At 45.7% G+C, this 22402-nt stretch overlaps 1 protein-coding gene across 1 annotated transcript; it reads left to right on the forward strand.

Annotated features, from left to right (window-relative positions):
* The first annotated feature begins 4124 nt into the window (after nucleotides 1-4124).
* Nucleotides 4125-8151, forward strand: LOC123443955 (serine/threonine-protein kinase STY13-like). The gene is made up of 6 exons (XM_045120530.1): nucleotides 4125-4717; nucleotides 5906-6027; nucleotides 6770-6966; nucleotides 7072-7246; nucleotides 7411-7545; nucleotides 7638-8151. The coding sequence occupies exons 1-6, from the start codon at nucleotides 4399-4401 to the stop codon at nucleotides 7845-7847; spliced, it is 1158 nt and encodes a 385-aa protein (XP_044976465.1). The 5' UTR covers nucleotides 4125-4398; the 3' UTR covers nucleotides 7848-8151.
* The last annotated feature ends 14251 nt before the right edge of the window (nucleotides 8152-22402 follow it).

Genomic DNA, 22402 nt, shown 5'->3' on the forward strand with positions numbered 1-22402 from the left:
CGTCCTCCCTGTGCTCCACCCCCCAGCGCCATGGCCGCCGCCTCGCCTCTGTTCCCGTGCGCCCCGCCGCCAGAGTACCCTCCCGAGCCGCGCGAGCCCTCGCCTCTGTCCCCGCGCGCCGCCCTCGATCCTGCCGAGCCGCCCCCTCGGTCTGCCTCGCCCCTCTGCGCCGTCTCCTCCTCGAGCCGCGCCGCCTCCGGCGCCGTCTCGCCCCAGCGCCGGCCTCCGCCCTGCTCTGCCCCGCCGCTGTGCCTCGCGCGCCGCCTGCTGGAGCCCCGCGCCTCGATCCCGTCGCCCGTCATGGCCCCAGCGCCCCTGCACCCGAGCTCTCCCAGCCGCGTCGCCTGCACCTCCCCATGCCAGCAACCTCGACACGCATGGCCTCGCTGGCTCCCCGTCCTCGCGCCGAGCCGCCCTCGGCCTCTCCCCGCCGTCGGAGACCATCTCCTGCCGAAGCCCCTCCAGGGTCCCTCGACCCTTTTCTCTTGTGCCGGAGCTCTGCCCGCGTGCTTCCCCGCTGTGCGCGTCGCCGGCCTCAGCTGCCCGCCGCCAGTACCATGGTCGCCGCTCAGACCGCCTCTCCTCGTTCCCCGCGCCTCCCGTTGCTGGTGCTCGCTCCTCGACCCGAGCGCGACGTCGATCGCTGCCGTGCTCGCCAGTACGCCGCCCTGCTGGCCCGATGTGTGCCGAGACACTGATGTTCCCTGTTCTTGTTGGCATGTTGAATCCTGCTGCTGTATATGGTGCTCATTGCTTTCGCTGTCGCGTTACCTGCTTTGCTAAGTTGTTGCTGCTGTGATGTTGCTGTAGAGGTTAGCTAGGCTGCTGCTTGCCGTGTTGCCCGCTGGTAGTTGTTGCCTTGCCTTGCTGCCATGTTGCTGGTGCTTCTTGCGCTAGCCATGTCGTGACGTGCTTGCTGTTTGCCTGCATGCCGCTGCTGCCGTTTGCTGCTGCTAGGCTAGGTTGCCGCGCTTGCTGCTTGCCGAGGTTGCTGCTAGTCTAGTCGTTGCTAGTGCTAGTGCCGCTTTGCCGATGTAGTTGCTGTTGTGTCGCGTGCCGTCGCTGCGTGCATGATCACCGCCTTCGTGGGTCCTCGACAAGTTCGCCGCGAGTACCACGACGCCCCGACGACCCCGGACATCTACGGATTCGTGAACAACTACCGATGCCGAAGACCGTCTGCCGATGCCGAGAGTACGACTACCGTCGACGAGACCGTGTACCACTACTTCAACTACCGGCGCGTGTACGACTACTTCCACGACGACCACGACGTCCGCTTCGACCGAACCCCTCCGATTCGCACGCGTCGAAGGTATACCGATGGGACATGTCGTGTACCGTGTGCTAGTGATGTACGGGTGTATGTGTTGTACAAGTCGAATGCATGTATGCACCGTATTTATGCACCGTTTATTTTCCGTGCACGTTGTCTTCCTTTTCGTCGAGCCCTCGACACATGGGAACCCGAGATACGGGATCACCCCATCTTTATTTACCGTTTCCGCGCGCGTTCGTATACGTTGGCACCGGTTTCTCCTCGAGTTATCGGGACCGGAACGTTGCCGTGGCATCGTTTCCGATTTGCCGCCATGGTTTCCTCTCGCTCGCCATGGCGTCACCATGCTTATTTCCCTCCTTGTCATGATGTTTGAACTCGCATGCATAATGCATTCATGGCATATATTTTGTGTTGCTTGTTCTTGTGCCGTAGCTCCGTTCAAAGTCCGACGTGCTGTCGACTAGGATGACTTGTAGGATCATCGCTTCACCCTTGCCATGATAACCACAATGTAATATTGCTATGATAATTAACGGGAGTGAATTAAATAATTAAACGTGGAGTTTCGTCGATATGCAACCCGTTGCATATCGAGCTTCACTTAATGTGTAGAGTTTGCGTGAGATGAATTGCCATGCCATCCCTTGCATCTTTGAACTGATCATGCATCATATTAGGGTGTGCATCATGTCTTGCTCTGTGGTGGTGAATACTTGTGTTGATGTTTGTTTCCGGTTTGCCCGTCTCGATAGAGTTCCGCAAGCATGTCGGAATGTGAGGACCCGTTCGACTACGTTGGTTTGCCGACTTCTCCGAGTTGTTCTTCTTCCAAGCGGGATCTCAGGCAAGATGATCATTTCCCCAGATACCATTACTATCATTGTCATGCTAGTTATTTCGATGATATCGATTATGTCTCGTTGCCTACCACATGTTAAATATCAGCCTCTCAACAATGCCATGAATACCTTCAACCTGTTCGACCTAGCAAACCACTGATTGGCTATGTTACCGCTTGCTTACCCATGATGTTAGCGTTGCTAGTTGCAGGTGCAGACGCTTCCATGTGGTAACATGGGTTCCTTGTCATATCACCCTATTAAATGCTATTTAATTTAATGCACCTATATACTTGGTAAAAGGTGGAAGGCTCGGCCTTTCTAGCCTGGTGTTTTGTTCCACCTTTGCCCCCCTAGTTTCCGGCTACCGGTGTTATGTTCCATAAATGAGCGCTCCTAACACGATCGGGGTTGTTATGGGGACCCCCTTGATAATTCGTTTTAGATTAAAGCTGGTCTGGCAGGGCCCAACTTTGGTACTACATTTTCCTAATAACTAATGAACTTCATAGGGAGTAATTAACCCGAGGAAATTTAATCAACCCCCGGGCCAGTGCTCCTCATGAGTGTTGGCCCCACCTGAGCGATGTCCGGCGCCCCTCTGGTCACCCGGAGGTTTAGCGATCCCGACGTCTAGCTCATCCGCCGTGTCCTGAAAACGAGGTACGCGACTCCTATCGGGATCGTCGACACGTCGGGCGGCCTTGCTGGATTAGTTTTACCTTTGACGAAATATCTTGTGCATCGGGATTCCGGTGATGCTTTGGGTAATCTCAGAGTTGAGGTTTTCCACTAGGGAATTCGACGAGATCGCGAGCTTCGTGATTGAGGATTTATATGCGGCTTGTGGTAATTTGTGATGGACTAGTTGGAGCACCCCTGCAGGGTTAAATCTTTCGGAAAGCCGTGCCCGCGGTTATGTGGCAACATGGATACTTTGTTTAACACTGGTTCTAGATAACTTGAAGTTAATTTAATTAAAACATGCCAACTGTGTGGGTAACCGTGACTGTCTCTTTCGTGAGTTCTTTCTCCGATCGAGGACACGGTGGGGTTATGTCTGACGTAGGTAGGTGTTCAGGATCATTCATTTGATCATCAGTAGTTCACGTCCATTATGCGTAGATCTTCCCCCTCTTATTTCTTGTACTCGTAAGCTAGCCACCATATATATGCTTAGCCGCTGCTGCAACCTCACCACTTACCATACCTCACCCATTAAGCTTTGCTAGTCTTGATACCTTTGGAAATGAGATTGCTGAGTCCCCTGTGGCTCACAGATTACTACAACACCAGTTGCAGGTACAGGTAAAGGTTACTTGACGCGATCGCGTTGATTGTTCATTTGGAGTTGCTTCTTCTTCTTCTTCTTCTTTTTCTTCATCGATCTAGGATGGGTTCCAGGGCAGCAGCCTGGGATAGCAAGGATGGACGTCGTTCTTATTTTTTTCTCGTTTGTTTTCGTCCGTAGTCGGACCCTGCTCTTACTCTTGATGATTATGTAATGTACTGATGTGACTCTGATGTAGCTTGTGGCGAGTGTAAGCCAACTCTATATACATCTCCTCTTTTCAGTACATGTACTTGTGACGATATCCATTCTTGCGACACGACGAGATGCGCTTCTATCCCTGACGAGGCCCTCATGCCAAATTGAGGATAGGGTCGCATCTTGGGCGTGACACGTAGCCCTTTAGTCCCGGTTTGGGACACGAACCGGGACTAAAGGCTCCTTACGGGCCGGGACTAAAGCCTCGAGGGAGGCATTGAGAATTGAGGCGAAGTGGCCGGACCTTTAGTCCCGGCCCAGAGGCAGGCCGGGACTAAAGGGTCCCGGCCAAAGGCCCGTTTTTCACTAGTGCTATCGCCGCGCTAAACCAGCCGAAGGGCGCGCGGCAAACACATTTTTTAGACGCAGCGCGAAGGGCAGCTGTTGGAGATGCTCTAAGTTTGGATTGGCATGAGACTACTACAGCACATGCCCCGAAGAACTTCCGGTGGGTTCCACGAGACGAGCCCTCTCCTCCTCACTCGCTGCTGGTCACTTCCCCCGTGCCTGCCTACTTCCATGCGTCCCTCACATGGAGCCTCGCGCAGGAATACGAGCCATCTCTGCCTCGCCATCAGCTAGCCTATAGCATACCCACCATAGTCCACACTCCACATACTGCTCCTCGCCGCGGCATCCGTACCACCAGCCGCGTTCCACCTTCCACGCCCACCCATCCGATAGGCGTAACCTCGCCGCGTGCCCGACTCCTCCGGCGTGCTCCAAGCATGAGGCTTCCAAGCGCAGGCGGCGGTGGGAGCGGGGACGCGGGGTTCGTGCGGGCGGACCAGATCGACCTCAAGAGCCTCGACGAGCAACTGGAGCGCCACCTCAGCCGCCAGGAGCGAGACGCGCCAGCCCCGGCGCAGCCAGGCAGCCGCCGCAGCGGGTCCGCGAGGCTGGGGGAGCCGCAGCCGCCACCGCCGCAGCGGCGGCGCCGCGAGGACTGGGAGGTTGACCCCGCCAAGCTCGTCATCAAAGGCGTCATTGCCCGGGGCACCTTCGGCACCGTCCACCGCGGCGTCTACGACGGCCAGGACGTTGCCGGTATCGTACCATCTCAACTTCACATTTATGCATACACTACTTCCCAATTTCAGTGCTCGTAAGCTGCTCGACGAAATTACCGTGCTACTTAGTGTTGGCCGCGTTAGATACTTGTTGCTTCTGATCCATCATTCGTTTTGCAACTTCTTGGTAAACATTGCTTCTTTATTTTCTTCCCCGTACTCGATTTTTTTGGCATAGGATGCAGAAGGCAGAATGAGTTGATCGATCGACGGCAATGCCGTTTACTTTTCCGAGTTATTTTCGGCAGTCATGTCACCAGTGCGTTTCCTTGTCAGCAAATTGCTAAAGTTGATGCCTCTGCTTTCCTGGATTCCGCGGTGTGTTCCGTGACTTGGGGTAGATAAGCCCGCTTTTTCTGTATAAGTTCCTCATGTGATTCGAACCAACCAATTAAAGTTTTATTAGTAGGCGTGATTCATGTGTTCACCTTATGGTGAGCCCCTGGAAGTTGGAGATAACAAATCAAGGCAGCTGGTCCTTTAGGCAAAAAGGTTGCAACTTGCGACGGACCTGGTACTTTACAGGGACCAGGAATTGAGAAGCATCTGAGTCAGAACGTCTGGTTTTGCACTCTCTCACCAGGCATAAATAATCACATGACACGGGACGAAGCAAATGCAACGTGCTTGCCTGTCCGCAACTTTATCACCTACTGCATTGTGCCACCAGGAAATTCAATTCGGTCTGTTGCAAAAACAATAACATCCTTATAAAATGCAACTTGTCAAAGCAATTACTAACTCATTGAAGTTATTAACTGGCTGGTTTTGCCCTTTTTCTACTACATTTTATTTTATTTTTGCTGAAACCAGTGAATAGTTTGTCATTTGTCACATTCCACGGCTGGCCCAGACATTTGAATCTGCCATTGTCTGCACATGAAGCTGTAACTGGTATTGATATACACTCTTTAAAGATTAAAAAAAATCTGAAAGAATTGTTGTTCAACATGACAGCCAATACTCTTCTCAATGCACTAAATGCATTTTATTCATGAATAATGTGTCGCCTTTGGTCTTTATAGCAACTGCTAACCTACTATTTGAGATTTGAATTTCGCTAGTATAGCAGTACACATTGCCTGCCATGTCTCAATCCATGTGCAAAACTAAATCTACTACTGAACTTTCAGTTTGAAAGTAACTAGTTAACTCTGTATTCCAGTGAAGTTGCTTGACTGGGGGGAGGATGGTCATAGATCAGAACAAGAAATTACCGCACTAAGATCAGCATTCGCACAAGAGGTCGCTGTGTGGCATAAACTTGATCATCCAAATGTTACGAAGGTAGGCTTTGGCTGAAGAAGTCCTTTTCCCGCCCTTTCAGATTTCATAGGTAAATTTTGCTAATAAAGTTCACATCAAACAATGATTGCAAGGGTCACATGCTGCAAGTGTTCTCCAATATGGTCCACCATAACCACATGGGTAACCTTGTTTTTAACATACACGATCTACAGACTAACAATATGCTGAATTATGTGGCCAGTTATCCCTTTCGCGTCGCTTATATTTCCTTTTTTTGGCGATGGGCTTATGTTCTCATGGCTAGCTAGATATGCGTCATCACGATGACAAGTAGTTAACCATTGCTAGCTATTTTATGCTCTTAGTTTTCATGTAATTCCCGTAAAAGAAGTTCCCGTAATTTAATTCAAGGCATAACATACATTATCAAAGATGCTTTTCTCTTCTGGATAAATGAATTATTATTAAGGTTATGTGACCCCTGACACAGAACATTAGAACCTTTGTATAATCCGAATATTAATTAACTTTCTCAACACTAGCGGCAAATTTGATTTTGGTAATACGAGTTGATGTGCTCCTATTTTGGTGTAGCATATGATACCATGGAAATATGGTAAGCCTATCTGTATAAAACCTACATGAGGCTCTAATTTTGCAATATGTCCATCTCATTGTGGATTATAAATAGTTATTATAATTTTATATTCCCTTTGTGAATGTAGATTTATTATACTTCTCAACTGGCTGTCCTAACAATATGTTGAACTTCAAATGACAGTTCATTGGGGCTATAATGGGTGCAAGAGATCTAAATGTACAGACAGAACATGGGCATCTTGGCATGCCAAGTAATATTTGCTGCGTTGTTGTTGAGTACCTTGCTGGTGGTGCACTGAAAAATTTCCTGATAAAAAATAGGAGAAGGAAGCTAGCCTTTAAAGTTGTGGTCCAGCTAGCTCTTGACCTTGCCAGGGGGTAAGTAATTGTTTGGTTTTGTTCTTCTTGGTCGTTTTCTGTGAAGTTCTTCCATGATGTCCCTTCAGTTTGGGAACATCTCATCGCTACTTTATGTTTGAATAGATTAAGCTATCTTCACTCGGAGAAGATAGTGCATCGTGATGTGAAGACTGAAAATATGCTTCTCGATAAAACAAGAACCGTGAAAATCGCTGATTTCGGGGTTGCTCGAGTCGAGGCTTCAAACCCTAGTGACATGACGGGTGAAACAGGCACACTTGGTTACATGGCACCTGAGGTACCAACCATCTGGAGATATTGCTGTATATTAGACCAAAGTATCAAATTTCTTGAAGTCGGGCCGTGTTGCATTTCCTTGTTTCGCCGTTGGAGCAATCGATGGCGCGTGCTTGTGGCATCATCGTTGTCTTATAAATGCTGGCATCATTTATCTATGTGCAGGTCCTGAATGGTCACCCTTACAACAGGAAATGCGATGTGTATAGCTTTGGGATCTGCTTATGGGAGATATACTGCTGCGACATGCCGTATCCTGACCTCAGCTTCTCTGAAGTAACTTCTGCCGTTGTCCGCCAGGTAAAAAGAAAAAATGTTTCCTTCCCTTGTGGCGTTGCCAGCAGGCTCTTGTTTCTAAAACATGACACAAAAAAAGCATCGTTGGTGTGCAGAACCTGAGGCCGGAGATACCGCGGTGCTGCCCGAGCGCCTTGGCGAACGTGATGAAGCGGTGCTGGGACGCGAACCCGGACAAGCGGCCCGAGATGGCTGAGGTGGTGGCCATGATAGAGGCCATTGACACGTCCAAGGGCGGCGGCATGATCCCGATAGACCACTCGCAGGGATGCTTCGCCTGCTTCCGTCAGTACCGAGGCCCCTGACGGTGTCACCTGGCTGGTGATCTAGAATCTTTAGTATACTCTACTAATCACGTCAGTTATGGCTAATGTAGTAAATGCCCGCTTCATCTCAACATTCTATGTATGCCTTGTGAAGACCCCAATGCCCAAGGATCAAGCTCGGAGTTTAGTACGAGTCTGACCAGGAGGGGCAGGTCACCGGTGGTCTTACAGTCTCATGGTCTGGAGAGAAGCCGACACACTGTACCATTGCAGCTTATATGTTTACTTGCAGAATGTGAATAAAGAACATATTCCCCGTTTGGAATGCAAGTTGTTTTATGAACCGACCACAGCTCAGATGAGCTCTCGACTCCTTCTAAGTGTGCACAGAGGTCAGATGAGTTCTCGGCGCGTCCTAATTGAGCCTGGCTGAGAAGAAACACACACAAAGTCAACATCTGCATGTTTTTTGGTTGTCTGCATACCCCTAGTCTATATGGGTGAGGGTGAGACTAAAGATAGGTTGTTTGGTTGCCTGCATACCCTCTAGCCTGCCTTGTGCGAAACGAAAGGTAGACTATTTCGTTGCCTGCTTGTTTAAGCGAAAACACAATCCATGGTGTTTGGTTACATGCAGCGTGTAGAGTGGTAACCTCCTCGTGAAGGTGATGAGGTTACCAGCACATTAGGCAGGCAAAATAAATCAAAGACACACAAATAGGTAGTATATAAACATAGATATAAACCAAATCAAGCGGTTCTTGACAGAGTATATTACTTAAACTAAGCAGTTTTCAACAGAACCAACACGATATAGCCCTAAATGAAACCAGCATGCGCCAGGCCTTCAACACTTGGTCACCACTTCAATGTCGTCCTCATTGAAGACGATCACCTTCAGAGTGTCAGGAGTCGGCAACTTGAAGGTACACATGTACCCAATATTGATCTGGTGGATGGCGGTGAAGGGGGCCCAACCCTGATTGAGGGTGACCCGACCGTTCATCAGCCGTACAGTGACCCTCCATGCGTCGCCGGTGTCTGTCTTCAGCTTGAACTTCGTTTGCACGGCTGGGAAGTGCTTCGTGAACTCTAGGGGCTTATGCAGGCGAGTAAAATGCACAGAACCACCGCATTAGCGTCACAGCTCTTGGAAAATCACCACTTTACAAAACGTGACACTTTGCACCGCAGCGAAGAATTGATAGTGGCAAAAAACACTGAACGCAAAAATGAACATGTTTTGACGTGGTAGATCGTGTGTTGGCCGACAACCCGGGGAAGGCGCGGTGCTAACGGCTGTTGGGGCCGAGTTTGTTGGCCCGTTCCCTAAAGGGCAACAGTGTCGTTCCCATCCAGTCCACTCGCCCACTCGCTCACTCTATCTCACTCTCCGTTGTGTCGCTCTCTTGCCTCGCTCTCCTTTGCGTGCCCCCCCTCTATGCCGTCGCAACTCAACCTTGCCACCGCCGCCGCAATGGCCTCTGGGACAGATCTGGAAGACGACATTGAGGAGGAGGAGCAGACCTACACTCGACTGGATGTGGATGGTTGGGTATGTATACACTCCTTTCAATTAGGGTTGGGATTTGACAAGTTTAACCTGTAGAGTGTGCCATTTTTAGATCCTCCGTTCTATGCCTCACCTCTCTAGATTGACTAAGGCATCTTTTCAATACAGGAGAATCCTGATACTACCTCATGATAGTATATGGAACATGTGGGGTAACTACCCCTGGGTGGTAGGATGTATTTTTCATATATATATATATATATATATATATATATATATATATATATATATATATATATATATAGGGCATGGATTTGCTATCAACACTAGCTGGGGTGGTTGCTATCTGAACCGTTTGTTTGCATCGAGATTCACACTTTCTTGTAGATAAGGTTCTCTCTCACATGCACACACACATGCGCGTATCCTAACATATAACGTGCGACATAGATTGCTTATGCTCCAGCGTAACTTTATATCTTTGCTTCTCTCTCTCTCTCTCTCTCTCTCTCTCTCTCTCTCTCTCTCTTATATATATATATATATATATATATATATATATATATATATATATATATATATATATATATATATATAGATCTATGATCTAAGTCTATAATGCCTAATGCAAACAATGTGTTCAACTCTTAGGCTAGCTACCAAGCAATTATATGGTCCTTGATATGGTCCGTGATGCGACCTACTATGCTACTTCTATTATGAACCAGTTGTATGAATTGTACTTATTATGCACACTTATGCATGAGTATGCAACCTGTTATACTCCACGTGCAGTGATGTGCTACTTCTATCCATCTTGGAGTACTCCATCTTGATTGTACTTATTATGCACAAGTATTGTGCAGATGTGCTACTTCTATCCATATTGGTTTACTCCATCTTGGCAACATCATGACAAATAAGTTGAGTACTATCCTTAAATAGTATGCACAAACAATTATCTAGATAGGTAGCATAGTGCATAAAAGGGTAGATAACACCCAGATTAAACCTGATACATAGTTCATACTGAAAGTGCATTATATCGACCACAGGGAGGTGAATAGGCGATTTTTACAAATTCATCACTAAGAAAATTCCTAGTGAGGAAATTCCTCGGTCATGAAGAGAGTGCAGAGGAATAAGTACTCAAACAAATGTGCAAAATTGGATATATCTTAGTCCTCAAAGTGAGGCGGAATGTTCAGGTTGCACACGTCCCTTAATCAGGATAAGCAGATGATGAATAACTTAAGTGAATAATTTGAGGTGAGGAATTAGAGAAAGTCTTCAGTCAAATTCTTCAAATAGTATAGACCAAAGTCATCAACATGCATTTGAGGAAATAAAACGCGTAGCTCGATGAAAATAATGGTTTGATGACCTAGTTCCAACTGCAGTGACAGTCGTACATCTGGTTTGGAGCGGCTTGGTATTCAAACCAAAGGACGCACAGTCCCGGGACACACAATCCCTACCGTATTCTCCTTGAGCTAAGGACACACAGTCCTCGCCCAACACTTGTGGTAAGTCTTCACGACAGACTTCCAAACCCTCACAAACTCGGTCACCCGATGATCCACAATTGACTGCTGGACGTTCTAGACCATGACGCCTAACCGTCTGGAGGATGACAGTCCTCAAAGGTAACAAGCGTTGGTTCCACACAGGAACAGTCTCTCTAGTGATGCTCAATCACTTTGGGGTTTTGGGGTTTTGGTTGGAGTGTTTAGGGTTTTTCCTCACTTGATGATTTTCGCTCAAAGTCCTCGAGGATTGGGTTGCTCTAAATGACTACTGTCAGTTTCTCTCGGAGCAGCCAACCAACTAGTGGTTGTGGGGCGGCTATTTATAGCCAGGGAGCATCCCGACATGATTTGACATTAATGCCCCCCAATGATATGACCATTGGGTGGATAAGATTGGGGACACGTGGCGCTCGGCGCGGCAACAGTCGGATCTTTCAACCGTGAAAGTCCTCATGTGTCTCATGTTCCTCACTCATAGGCAGTTCGCACTGATGAAATCCTAACTCCTCAGTTAGTGCAATTTCTTCAGCGACCAGAAAAACTTCGTCTCTATCACTGAGGAATTTGACTAAGCTGTGAGAGATTTTCAAAGGCTTCACTCGAAGGATTTGATATGTGTAGGTTTTGAGTTGAGCATGATGAGGAAACTTTTCCTTAGTATTACCTCGACCCCCTTTAACAGTACGGTGTTTCTATGACTTGAGAAAGAAGAAAATGAAGCATAAAGAGTAAATCTTCAAGCGTCAAAGTCTTTAGAGCATTTTCTTCGGGATACATCAAATTCTTCATTTTCAAAGTCTTCATGAAGAATAGAAATTTCTTCGCTATCAAAGTCTTCAAGGAATGACACCAAAGTCTTCACCCAAAGACATACAATTTTAGGGGTCGATATTCTTCGAATAACTCAAACTCCTCAGCGACTTATAGGGCATGTGTACACTCACAAACACATTAGTCTCTCAACCTACAAGTCTTTAATCCACCAAAATCACTAAGGGGCACTAGATGCACTTACACATAGTCCATACCATTCAACGTACCAGCAATTTAGATAGATATGGCAGTGCTTACAACAATTCTCACACATAAATAGGTATCGCAGTGCTTACAATAACATGAAATAAAGTAGATAGATAGCATAGTGCATACAACAACACCAGATTGGATCAAGTCTCGGTCATTAAGCTCAATGACACAGTCTTCATCACAAACCCCCTTGATCTTCTTCAGCTTTACTTTGTGAATTTCTCCAACTTTGGTAAGCACACCAATGGCTATCTCCAACTTCTTCTTCTCCATATGCAACCCATCCCTCTCCCGCATCACCTCAATCTTGTCCTTCATAAGTTGTTTCTTATCCTTCTTGTGGTCTTGTAGTTCAGCCTTGAGCACATACATCTCCTTATTGAGTCCATTGATATCCCTGTACTTCTTCAACTCATGAACCTTAGTCCTCAGGTTTATGAACACTTGTCCTGGTGCTTTGTGAATGGCCTTCAGATTCTCAATGACATACTGCTTCGGGTCCACTTGCTTGTGCAAGCCTTCAATGTCCCCTGACATTATTTTCTTGTAAGTTTGTTGATGGCTCTTTTACACTTGTTGCCTCGACATTTGGTTAACTTCAGCAAGTAGGTTCTTGTACTGCATGGTAGCACTCTTAATCTCCTCTTCAAGCTTAAGCATTATTTGTGCATGATCAGCCACTTCCTTGATCCTAGCAGAACAACAATCTTCATATCTTTCCCAAAGCTTCCTGGGAGCTTTTTTAGTACCTTAAGGATACTCCATATCCACCCATTGAACATAGCCACAATTGGTAATCAGCAAGAAAATAAGTATGTATTAGTTAGGCTTCAGAGTTCCTAAATAGTTGAGCTACAAAATTAAAACTACACTTCAGCTTCTAAGAAACAAAAGAATTACTTGGCTCTTTTTTCCAAAGAAATTTGAGAGAAGCTCATATGGGATTAACCATTAACCATTAACAAAATTGATCACACAAAGCAGTTTATATCCTAACCACTGTTGGAAATATGCCCTAGAGACAATAATAAATTGGTAATTATTATATTTCCTTGTTCATGATAATCGTTTATTATCCATGGTAGAATTGTATTGATTGGAAACTCATATACATGTGTGGATACATAGAAAAAACAATGTCCCTAGTGAGCCTCTAGTTGACTAGCTCGTTGATCAAAGTTGGTCAAGGTTTCCTTGCCATAGACAAGTGTTGTCACTTGATAACGGGATCACATCATTAGGAGAATGATGTGATGGACAAGACCCAAACTATAAACGTAACATATGATCGTGTCAGTTTATTGCTACTGTTTTCTGAATGTCAATGTATTTGTTCCTATGACCATGAGATCATGCAACTCCCGGACACCGGAGGAATACATTGTGTGTATCAAACGTCGCAATGTAACTGGGTGACTATAAAGGTGCTCTACGGGTATCTCTGAAGGTGTCTGTTGGGTTGGCATGGATCAAGAGTGGGATTTGTCACTCCGTATGACGGAGATGTATCTCGGGGCCCACTCGGTAATACAACATCACAACAAGCCTTGCAAGCAACGTGACTAAGGAGTTAGGCACGAGATCTTGTATTACGGAACGAGTAAAGAGACTTGCCGGTAACGAGATTGAACTAGGTATGGAGATACCAACGATCGAATCTCGGGCAAGTAACATACCAAAGGACAAATGGAACAACATATAGGATTATCTGAATCATTGAGATAGAGGTTCAACCGATAGAGATCTTCGTAGAATATGTAGGATCCAATATGGATGTCCAGGTCCCGCTATTGGGTATTGACCGAAGAATGTCTCGGACATGTATACATAGTTCTCAAACCCGCAGGGTCTGCACACTTAAGGTTCGATGACGTTTCGGTATAGTTGAGCTATAGATGTTGGTGACCAAGGTTGTTCAGAGTCCCGGATGGGATCCTGGACGTCACGAGGAGTTCTGGAATGGTCCGGAGGTAAAGATTGATATATAGGAAGTCATGTTTTGGTCACCGGGGAGGTTTCGGGCTCATCGGTAGTGTATCGGGAGTGCCGGGAGGGTGCCGGGGGACCACCGGGAGAGGTGTGAAGACCCTAGGGCTTCATGAGCCAAGAGAGGAGGCAAACCATACCCTGGTAGGATGGCCGAAGCCAGCTCTAAGGGCCCATGCGGCTGGAGTGGAAAGTAAGGGAAAAATACAAAAGGTGGAAAAGGTTTCCAAGTGGAAGGGGAATCCTACTAAGAGTAGGATTGGAGGAGGACTCCTCCTCTCCTCCCACTTCGGACGACTCAAAGGGGCAGCCTTAGGGCCGGCGGCCTCCCTCCTCTCCTCCTATATATACTAGAGCTTTTGAGGGTTTTGAGGAACAACCCTAATTGCCACGTGCTCCCTCTACTTCATCTAGTCTAGTTCGGCGGTGCTTAGGTGAAGCCCTGCAGGAATAGTTCCACCACCACCACCACCATGCCGTCGTGCTGGAGAACTCATCTACCTCTCTGCCCCTCTTGCTGGATCAAGAAGGCGGTGATCGTCATCGAGTTGTACGTGTGCTGAACGTGGAGGTGTCGTCCGTTCGGCACTAGTTCGGGATGGATCGTGATGGGATCGTAGGATGGATCGTGATGAGATCATGGGACGGGCTGCGATTTCGATCGCGAAGATGTTCCACTACATCAACTGCGTTATATATGCTTCCGCTTAGCGATCTACAAGGGTATGTAGATATAATCTCCCCTCTCGTAGATGGTCATTGATATGCCTCCATCGTATCTACTTTTCCAAACTCTTTTGCCATTGTTTTGGACTCTAATTTGCATGATTTGAATGGAACTAACCTGGACTAACGCTGTTTTCAGCAGAATTTCTATGGTGTTGTTTTTGCGCAGAAATAAAAGTTCTCGGAATCACCTGAAAATTTACGGAGAATTTTTGTGAAATATATATAAAATACTGGCGCAAGAATCAGCGGAGGAAGTGGAGCGTGGAGCCCACAAGCCCACCAGGCGCGCCCCCTGGCCGCGCCTGCCAGGCTTGTGGGGCCCACAAAACTCCACCGCCTCCAATCTCAGGTCTATTTAGTCCCTTTCGTCCGAAAAAAAATCAGGGAGAAGAGTTCATCGCGTTTTACGATACGGAGGCGCCGCCACCTCCTGTTCTTCCTCTAGAGGGCAGATCTGGAGTCCGTTCTGGGCTCCGAAGAGGGGAAATCGTCGCCATCGTCATCACCAACCTTCCTTCATCGCCAATTCCATGATGCTCTTCACATTTCTTGAGTAATCTCATCGTAGGCTTACTGGACGGTGATGAGTTGGATGAGATCTATCATGTAATCGAGTTAGTTTTGACGGGGATTGATCCCTAGTATCCACTATGTTCTGAGATTGATGTTGCTACTACTTTGCCATGCTTAATGCTTGTCACTAGGGCCCGAGTGTCATGATTTCAGATCTGAACCTATTATGTTCTCGTCAATATATGTGTGTTCTTGATCCTATCTTGCAAATTGTAGTCACCTACTATGTGTTATGACCCGGCAACCCCGGAGTGACAATAGCTGGAACCACTCCCGGAGATGACCATAAGATGAGGAGTTCATGTATTCACCAAGTGTTAATGCGTTGGTCCGGTTCTTTATTAAAAGGAGAACCTTAATATCCCGTAGTTTCCATTAGGACCCCGCTGCCACGGGAGGGATGGACAATAGATGTCATGCAAGTTCTTTTCCCTAAGCACGTATGACTACATACGGAATACATGCCTACATTACATTGACGAACTGGAGCTAGTTACATATCTCTCCGTGTTATAACTGTTGCATGATGAATAGCATCCGACATAATCATCCATCACCGACCCAATGCCTACGAGTCTTTTACTACTGGTCCTTGCTACGTTACTTTGCTGCTACTGTTACTCTGTTGCTACTGATGTTACTTTGCTGCTACTGCTGTCACTTTGTTGCTACTGGTTCCTGTTGCTATTGTTGCTATCATACTACCTTGCTACTGATACTTTGCTGCAGATGCTAAATCTTTCAGGTGTGGTTGAATTGATAACTCAGCTACTAATACTTGAGAATATTCTTTGGCTTCCCCTTGAGTCGAATCAATAAATTTGGTTTGAATACTCTACCCTCGAAAAGTATTACGATCCCCTATACTTGTGGGTTATCAAGACTATTTTCTGGCGCCGTTGCCGGGGAAGCACAACTATATTCTCTGAGTCACTTGGGATTTACGTCTGCTCATCACTATGAGGAATCCGATAGATCCAAGAACTAAAGTCTTGCCATCAACTACGAGGACAGGTAAGGAACTGCCATCTAGCTCTGCACTTGATTCACCTTGAGTTATGAGTAAGTTTGCGACACCACCTCCTGCTAAAAATCTTGATATGTCGTCTATGCTTGATGATGCTACTTCTGCTGCCCATGATGCTTATGATGATGCTATGATTGATACTGCTTTGCCACTTGGTGCATTCCTTGGTGCACAAATTGCTAGAGTTGCTGCTAGATGTGATGATACTTCTGAAACTGCTGATACTATTGAAGTAGAACCTGCTATTTTTCCTGCTAGAACTAGCTCTCCTAGACATGAATTGCCTGATATGCCTCAGTGTTATGTTATGGAGGGAGAGATAGCTGAGGACTTTTTTGCTTGTAAGGATAGCTATGATGTTGATAAATTACTGCTCAAGTGGAAAGAAAAATCTCTGAACGCTAGGATGAAATACGACCCGAAGTTTGCTTCTTCGCCTATCTTTGTGACCGATAAGGATTATGAATTCTCTGTCGACCCTGAGTTAATCACTCTGGTCGAATCTGATCCTTTTCACGGTTATGAGTCTGAAACAGTCATAGCGCAGCTTACCAAACTGCACGATATAGCCACCCTATTCACTAGTGAGGAAAAGATCCGCCACTACTATATCCTCAAGATGTTTCCTTTCTCACTAACGTATGATGCTAAGATTTGGTTCACTTCTCTTGCTCCTGGTTGTGTGCGTAGCCCCCAGGATATGATCTACTACTTCTCTAAGAAATATTTCCCTGCCCATAAAAAGCAAGCTAAATATACAACTTTTCTCAAGCTGAAGAAGAGAGTCTCCCACAAGCTTGGGGGAGGCCCGTCCAGCTACTGAATGCTTTGCCTGATCACCCTCTTGAGAAAAATAAAATACTTTATATCTTCTATAATGGACTTACCGATGCTTCTAGAGACCACCTAGATAGTTGTGTTGGTTGTGTTTTTAGGGAACGAACTGTAGAACAAGCTGAGATCCTATTGAATAAAATCTTGTGCAATGAGAATGCTTGGACTATTCCCGAACCACCTCCTAAGCCAACTCCGAAGAAAATAGGTATTCTATTCCCCAGTCCTGAAGATATGCAAGAAGCTAAGAAATCTATGAAAGAGAAAGGCATTAAATCTGAAGATGTCAAAAATCTACCACCTATCGAAGAGATCCATGGTCTTGATAACCCGATACAGGTAGTAGAAGTAAACTGTCTGCGTAGGTTTGATGAGAGTGATATTCCTTTTGATAAACCTGCTAGCTTTTTCCTGGATGAATTTGATAACTTTGTTGCCAAACAACAGAGTTTCAATGATTATGTTAGCAGACAATTGGAACAAAATGCTCGTATGCTTAGTCATTTAAGTGCTTGTGTGGACAGAAATGTCAATGATCTTAAGCTCCTGAGTAAACATGCCTCTATGGTTACTACTCAGGTAGAACAAGTACTTAAGGCTCAAAATGACTTGCTCAATGAGTTGAATGGCAATTCTGTCAGAGTCGTTACTAGAGGCAGTAGAATGACTCAGGAACCTTTGTATCCTGAGGGTCATCCAAAGAGAACTGAACAAGATTCTAAAGGAGTTAGCACTGATGCACCTAGTCATCCTAGAAAGAAGAAGAAAGATAATAGGAACTTGCACGCTAGCAACCCAAATGTTGTTACCCCTGAGAGTCCAAACGATGCCTCTGTTTCTGATGCTGAAACACAAGCTAGTGATGAACATTAGCCTAATGATAATATCAATAGTGATGTTCATGTTGATGCTCAACCTAGCAATGATAAGGATGTGGAGACTGAACCTGTTGATCTTGATAACCCACAGCCTAAGGCTAGGAGATACGATAAGAATGACTTCACTGCTAGGAAGCATGGTAAAGAAAGGGAACCATGGGTTTAGAAACCCATGCCCTTTCCTCCCAAACCATCCAAGAAAAACAATGATGAGGATTTTGAGTGCTTTGTTGAAATGATTAGACCTGTCTTTCTGCAAATGCGTTTGACAGATATGCTCAAAATGTCTCCGTATGCTAAGTACATGAAGGATATTGTGACTAATAAGAGGAGGATACCTGAGGTTGAGATTTCCACCATGCTTGCTAACTATACCTTCAAGGTGGAACTCCTAAGAAACTAGGTGATACCGGTGTGCCCACTATACCTTGCTCCATTAAAGGAAACTACGTTAGAACTACTTTATGCGACCTTGGAGCCGGTGTTAGTGTTATGCCTATTTCTCTTTATCGTAGGCTTGAACTGGATAAGTTGACACCCACTGAAATCTCTATGCAAATGGCCGACAAATCAACTGCTTTCCCTATTGGCATTTGCGAGGATGTGCCTATTGTGGTTGCCAATGTCACTATCTTAACACACTTTGTTATTCTGGATATTCCCGAGGACGATGCCATGGCGGTCATCCTTGGAAGACCCTTTTTAAACACTGCAGGGGCTGTTATAGATTGCAACAAAGGCAACGTCACTTTCCATGTCAACGGTAATGAGCATACAGTGCACTTTCCGAAGAAATAATATCGAGTACATTGCATCAATGCTATCGAAAAAACTTCATCGATTCTTATTGGGAGCTTTGAATGCCCTATACCTCTTGTTAAGATGAAGTATGATTTACTTGTTGGGGAGATACACATCCCCATTGAGGTAACCTAGTGACTATTCGAAAATTCTCCGTTTTCTTTTGCGATTCGAAAAAGTTTGTCAAGGAGACTTGATCAGCCTCATTTACGGATTTCTTTCGATGACCATGAGATGGATGAATCGAGGAGTCACAAACCTCTGTTCCAAGCTTTCACCTTCGGTTGCTTAGAAGAAAAATGTTAGATTTAGTTTAGTTTTCCCCGTTTTCTGCTTTTAGCGTCCCGTAGAAAAGTACCCCGAAAATAAAAGTTCTCCGAATGATGTGAAAATCAAGTATGATTTTTTGGAGTTTTTGAAAAATACTGAGACGAAGAGCTAGTCTGGGGGCTGCACCAGTGGGCCACAAGTCCTGGAGGCGCGGGTACCCCCTGGCCGTGTCTACCAGGCTTGTGGGGCCCACGTGCACCCTCTCCACTCATTCTAGCTCCCATCTGGTTCTCCTACCTCCAGAAAAAATTGTTTCGCAGCTCAAACCCGTGTTCTTGCTCTTCTTGCTGGGATTTTCGATCTCCTTGTGCAAAGCACCATTCACCGAACTGTTTTGGGGAAATTACTCCTTGGCAAGTGGCTCCTCCATTGGTCCAATTAGTTTTTGCTCTAGTGCCTTATACTTCGCGTATTTTTGCTGCCTTGGTGATCATGTTCTTGAGCTTTGCATGCTAATTTTAGCTGGTCCCAAGTAGTTTTGATGCGTAATATGGCCTCTAGGCACTTGTTGGAGTAGTTGCTATGAGTTTCGTTGGGCCTTATTCACTTCTCCTTAGAGTCACTAAAAATTTCAGAAATTTTTAGAGATAGAAAAGGGAAAAGATGAGGAGGTTCTTAAGAGGCTCTTCAAGCCGTGACCCCAAGGATGATGGAAGTGATAAGAAGAAACCCAAGTATCCGGTCCCTCGAGTTGCAGAAGTTCGAGCGTGCGAGTGGCCAAGCGATGTGTTCTTACGCGCCGCCGGACTTTATGAGGACTTTTGTTACTTGGTGGAGAACGTAGGCCTTACCGCCTTTGTTGAAGATAACTGTCTGCAATACCGCCTCCTCACTAATATTTTCGTACAAAGCTTTAACTTCTACCCTAGGAAGAATCTCCTATGGTTGAGTTCAAATTATATGATATCCCCCAGCGGATGTCACTCCAGGATTTTTGCAATGTTTGCAAATTGCCTTTTGTTGGGGATATTCATGAACCTCGTCCACGGGACTTGGAAGCTTTCATCAATACTATTGTTGCAGGAGAGGAGAGAGGAGTGTCTTGCGCTAGAGCTGCTAGCATACATTTTCCCGTGCTTCGGTACTTCTCACTATTTGTGGGAAAATGTTTGATTGGCCGTGGGAAAGCTGGGTCCCTTAGCTCCCCAGATCTTGCGGTCTTGCGCGAAGCCCTTTATAATGATAAAACTTATAGCTTGGGCGCTATAGTAGCTCAACGGTTGAACACGAACCGTTCTAAAGGCGTTGTCTATGGAGGTATCTATGCTACTCGTCTTGCTAGACATTTTGAGATACCTATTAGACTGGACGAGGAAGAAGAGATTCTTCTTCCCGAGAGATATCTAGATTATGATAGCATGGTTCGCCATGACTTTCTTGATAGGGATATAAATAGAAGGATGATTTATAACCTGGTATTTAGTCAGGGTACTCGTGAGACTATTAGTTTGCTTGCTCCTTCTTTGTTCAATCTTCATACAAGCAGGTACATTATTATATTGGGGCATAGCCCAACCACAGGTGCCCGTGCCCGAGCCACCAGTCGAGTACCAGACGCCAGTTTATCAGTGGGAGCCAGAGGAGCTCACACAGCAGTGGCATCCTCAGTCCACTCCGGAGTACCCCGGAGCTGGTTATTTCCCTCCTTGGGAGTAGACCAACTTAGGCCAAAAGCCTAAGCTTGGGGGAGTACGTGTTTCTCACCGACTTTATATTCTTGCTTATGCTTTCACTTTGTTTGTCGGTGTTCACACTTTGCCACTGTATCATCCATGCTAGTTTATTTCTTTTTCTCGTTTTCTTTTCGTGTGTCTGTCTAGTTTGAGAAAACCCAAAAAGATTTTCTTTTTCTTCTTTTGCTTGTTGGGAGCTTTCCCGTGTAAATAGTTTTCTTTTCCTTTGGGTCAAGGTAGAAGACCATGGTTACAATGTTTAGTGGCTCTCACATGCATATCTGTTTATCTGTTAAAGAGCCATATTACTTTGTCTTCTCCTTTGTGTTTGCTTGTAGATTCCAGCTTAGTCCAATGCACGAGCACGCTTGTTATTGTTCACATTGTTCGGTCGTGCAAGTGAAAGGCAATAATGACAATATATGATGAAGTGACTGAGCCTGGAAAAGCTGGTATGAACTCGATCTATTTTGTTTTTGTAAATATGACTAGCTCATCGTTTGTGATTCAGCTTTGTTGTGAGAGAAACATGTTTGCAATGACAACTTAGAGATCATAGTTTCTGATGCCATGCTTAATTAGCTAGGAGCTTATAATGGTTTATCTTGGATGCCAACATGAATTTTGAGATGACTATGATGTAGTATGATAGGATGGTATCCTCCTTTGAATGATTCAAGTGGATTGACTTGGCGCATGTTCACGCATGTAGTTGAAACAAAATCAACATAGCCTCTATGATATTCATGTTCATGATGATTTATGTCATACTCATGCTTGCACTCAATGTTAGTTAATCTCAATGCATTTTGATGACTGTTGTCGCTCTCTAGTTGGTCGCTTCCCAGTCTTTTGCTAGCCTTCACTTGTACTAAGCGGGAATAGTGCTTGTGCATCCACTTCCATAAACCCAAAGTTGTTCCATATGAGTCCACCATACCTACCTATATGCGGTATCTACCTGTCGTTCCAAGTAAATTTGCATGTGCCACTCTCTAAACCTTCAAGAAATAATCTGTTTTGCATGCCCGAACCGCTCATGTGGTGACAGGGGGATATCAGTATCTTCCATGCTAGGCGTGTTATCCTCGATATGTGTTTATTCACTATCATTCATGAGAAAGGGGTCGGTAATTGGAATGCCTAGTTCCATGCTCAAATCGAAAAGATAATTGCAAACAAAACTCCACCTGGATTGATGTTGGTATGGACGGCACCCGATTATTCGCCTAGTCATGGAGTGTGATTGATTGGTGGTGGGGGAGTCAAAACTTTACTTTTCTGTTCGGGAACCGCCTATAGCATGTGTAGCGTGGAAGATGGTGAGAACTCTTAGTCATTGCGTTGACAATGAAAGCATGCCACCCAAAATTATTATCTCTGTTTCCAAAGCTTGAGCTGTGGCACCTCTGCAAATCAATGCTTCCCTCTGCGAAGGGCCTGTCTATTTATATTTCTGTTGAGTCATCCTGTTCTTATAAAAGCACCAATTAGAGAGCACCTCTGTCATTTTTATGCTTTGCTTTTGACTGATATTGAGTATGACTGTGACTGGATCTTCTTTGCCATGAATTACAATGTTTAGTCAGCCCTTGGTCTTCGAAGGCGCTCTGCATTTATGTTTTGCAGTCTCAGAAAGAGCTAGCGAGATACCATCTGTTTGTAGTGCTTCATGATTGTTTTGATTGAAGTGTT

Source organism: Hordeum vulgare, chromosome 3H (genome assembly GCF_904849725.1).
Source record: "Hordeum vulgare subsp. vulgare chromosome 3H, MorexV3_pseudomolecules_assembly, whole genome shotgun sequence".
In the NCBI taxonomy this organism is placed as follows: Eukaryota; Viridiplantae; Streptophyta; class Magnoliopsida; order Poales; family Poaceae; genus Hordeum; species Hordeum vulgare.